The sequence below is a fragment of the Chaetura pelagica genome, unplaced genomic scaffold (genome assembly GCF_000747805.2).
Source record: "Chaetura pelagica isolate M959 unplaced genomic scaffold, ChaPel_1.0 scaffold703, whole genome shotgun sequence".
Lineage (NCBI taxonomy): Eukaryota > Metazoa > Chordata > Aves > Apodiformes > Apodidae > Chaetura > Chaetura pelagica.
The window spans coordinates 336,171-336,985 of NW_009952582.1; the positions used below are offsets into that span (position 1 = coordinate 336,171).

At 46.1% G+C, this 815-nt stretch overlaps 1 protein-coding gene across 1 annotated transcript in view; it reads right to left on the bottom strand.

Annotated features, from left to right (window-relative positions):
- Window positions 1–469: 469 nt before the first annotated feature.
- ZFHX3 (zinc finger homeobox 3) overlaps window positions 470–815 on the bottom strand; it is a 101,696-nt gene continuing 101,350 nt past the window's right edge. Inside the window, 1 exon segment of the mRNA XM_009993658.1 lies at window positions 470–811. Coding sequence (XP_009991960.1) covers window positions 522–811 — 290 coding nt within the window. The 3' untranslated portion in view covers window positions 470–521.

Sequence of the window (815 nt, forward strand, 5' to 3'; positions counted from 1 at the left end):
AATGATTCTGAAAACAGAACAAAGTGTGAGCGATTGACCTGAGAATAAAAAGACATTACATTTCTTTTTTCTTTTAGCAAGCCATTGGTATCTGAATGCTAAGATAGCAAGAAATTTAAAACTGTAACAAGGTGGGCTGCTTTCCCATACAGTGCATGCCGGCCTCTGCTGTGCTATCGACGTGGGGCGTATTGAAAAGGGGCAATATACAAGGGGCTCAAGCTCCGAAGACAGTAAGGAGGCAGCACGGGCTCTCATCTCCCAGACCAACAGTACCTTCAAAAGGACAAATGTAACAGATTTTTTTTTTTTCTTTTTTAAGTTTTATTTTATTAAAAGGAAAGGAAAAAAGAAATGTAAAACCCACCGGCATCGTTATATGGGAAAACAACCCACGCTTTTCCTTTTTTCTTTTTTCTTTTTTTGGTTAGAAGCTTTGGAATTGCAGTTAGTCTATTTTTGAAATTGGTTTGTTATTAACTTTTTTATTTAAATTCATTTTCATTGTTCATCTTCAAAGCTTACAATCTGAAGGTGTCCATTCCTACGCTAGCTAGACCACTGTCCTTAGGGCAGCCGGGGTCCCGGGGCCCCTCCGCCGGGCTCGCCGGTCCATCTGACTTTTGGCTAAGATCCGTGTCAGACTCCTCCGAATAGTCGTCTGTTGGCATCGAGGGCTGAACCCCTGAGGTGCTGCATGAACTTGAGGTAACCGTTGAAGATGAGGAGAGAGGAGGGAAAGGCGGCGGCGGCGGCTTCCCCGGTGGGGCGCGGGGGGCTGCCGGGGGCCAGGGCTTTCTGGAGGCGTGGGGGGA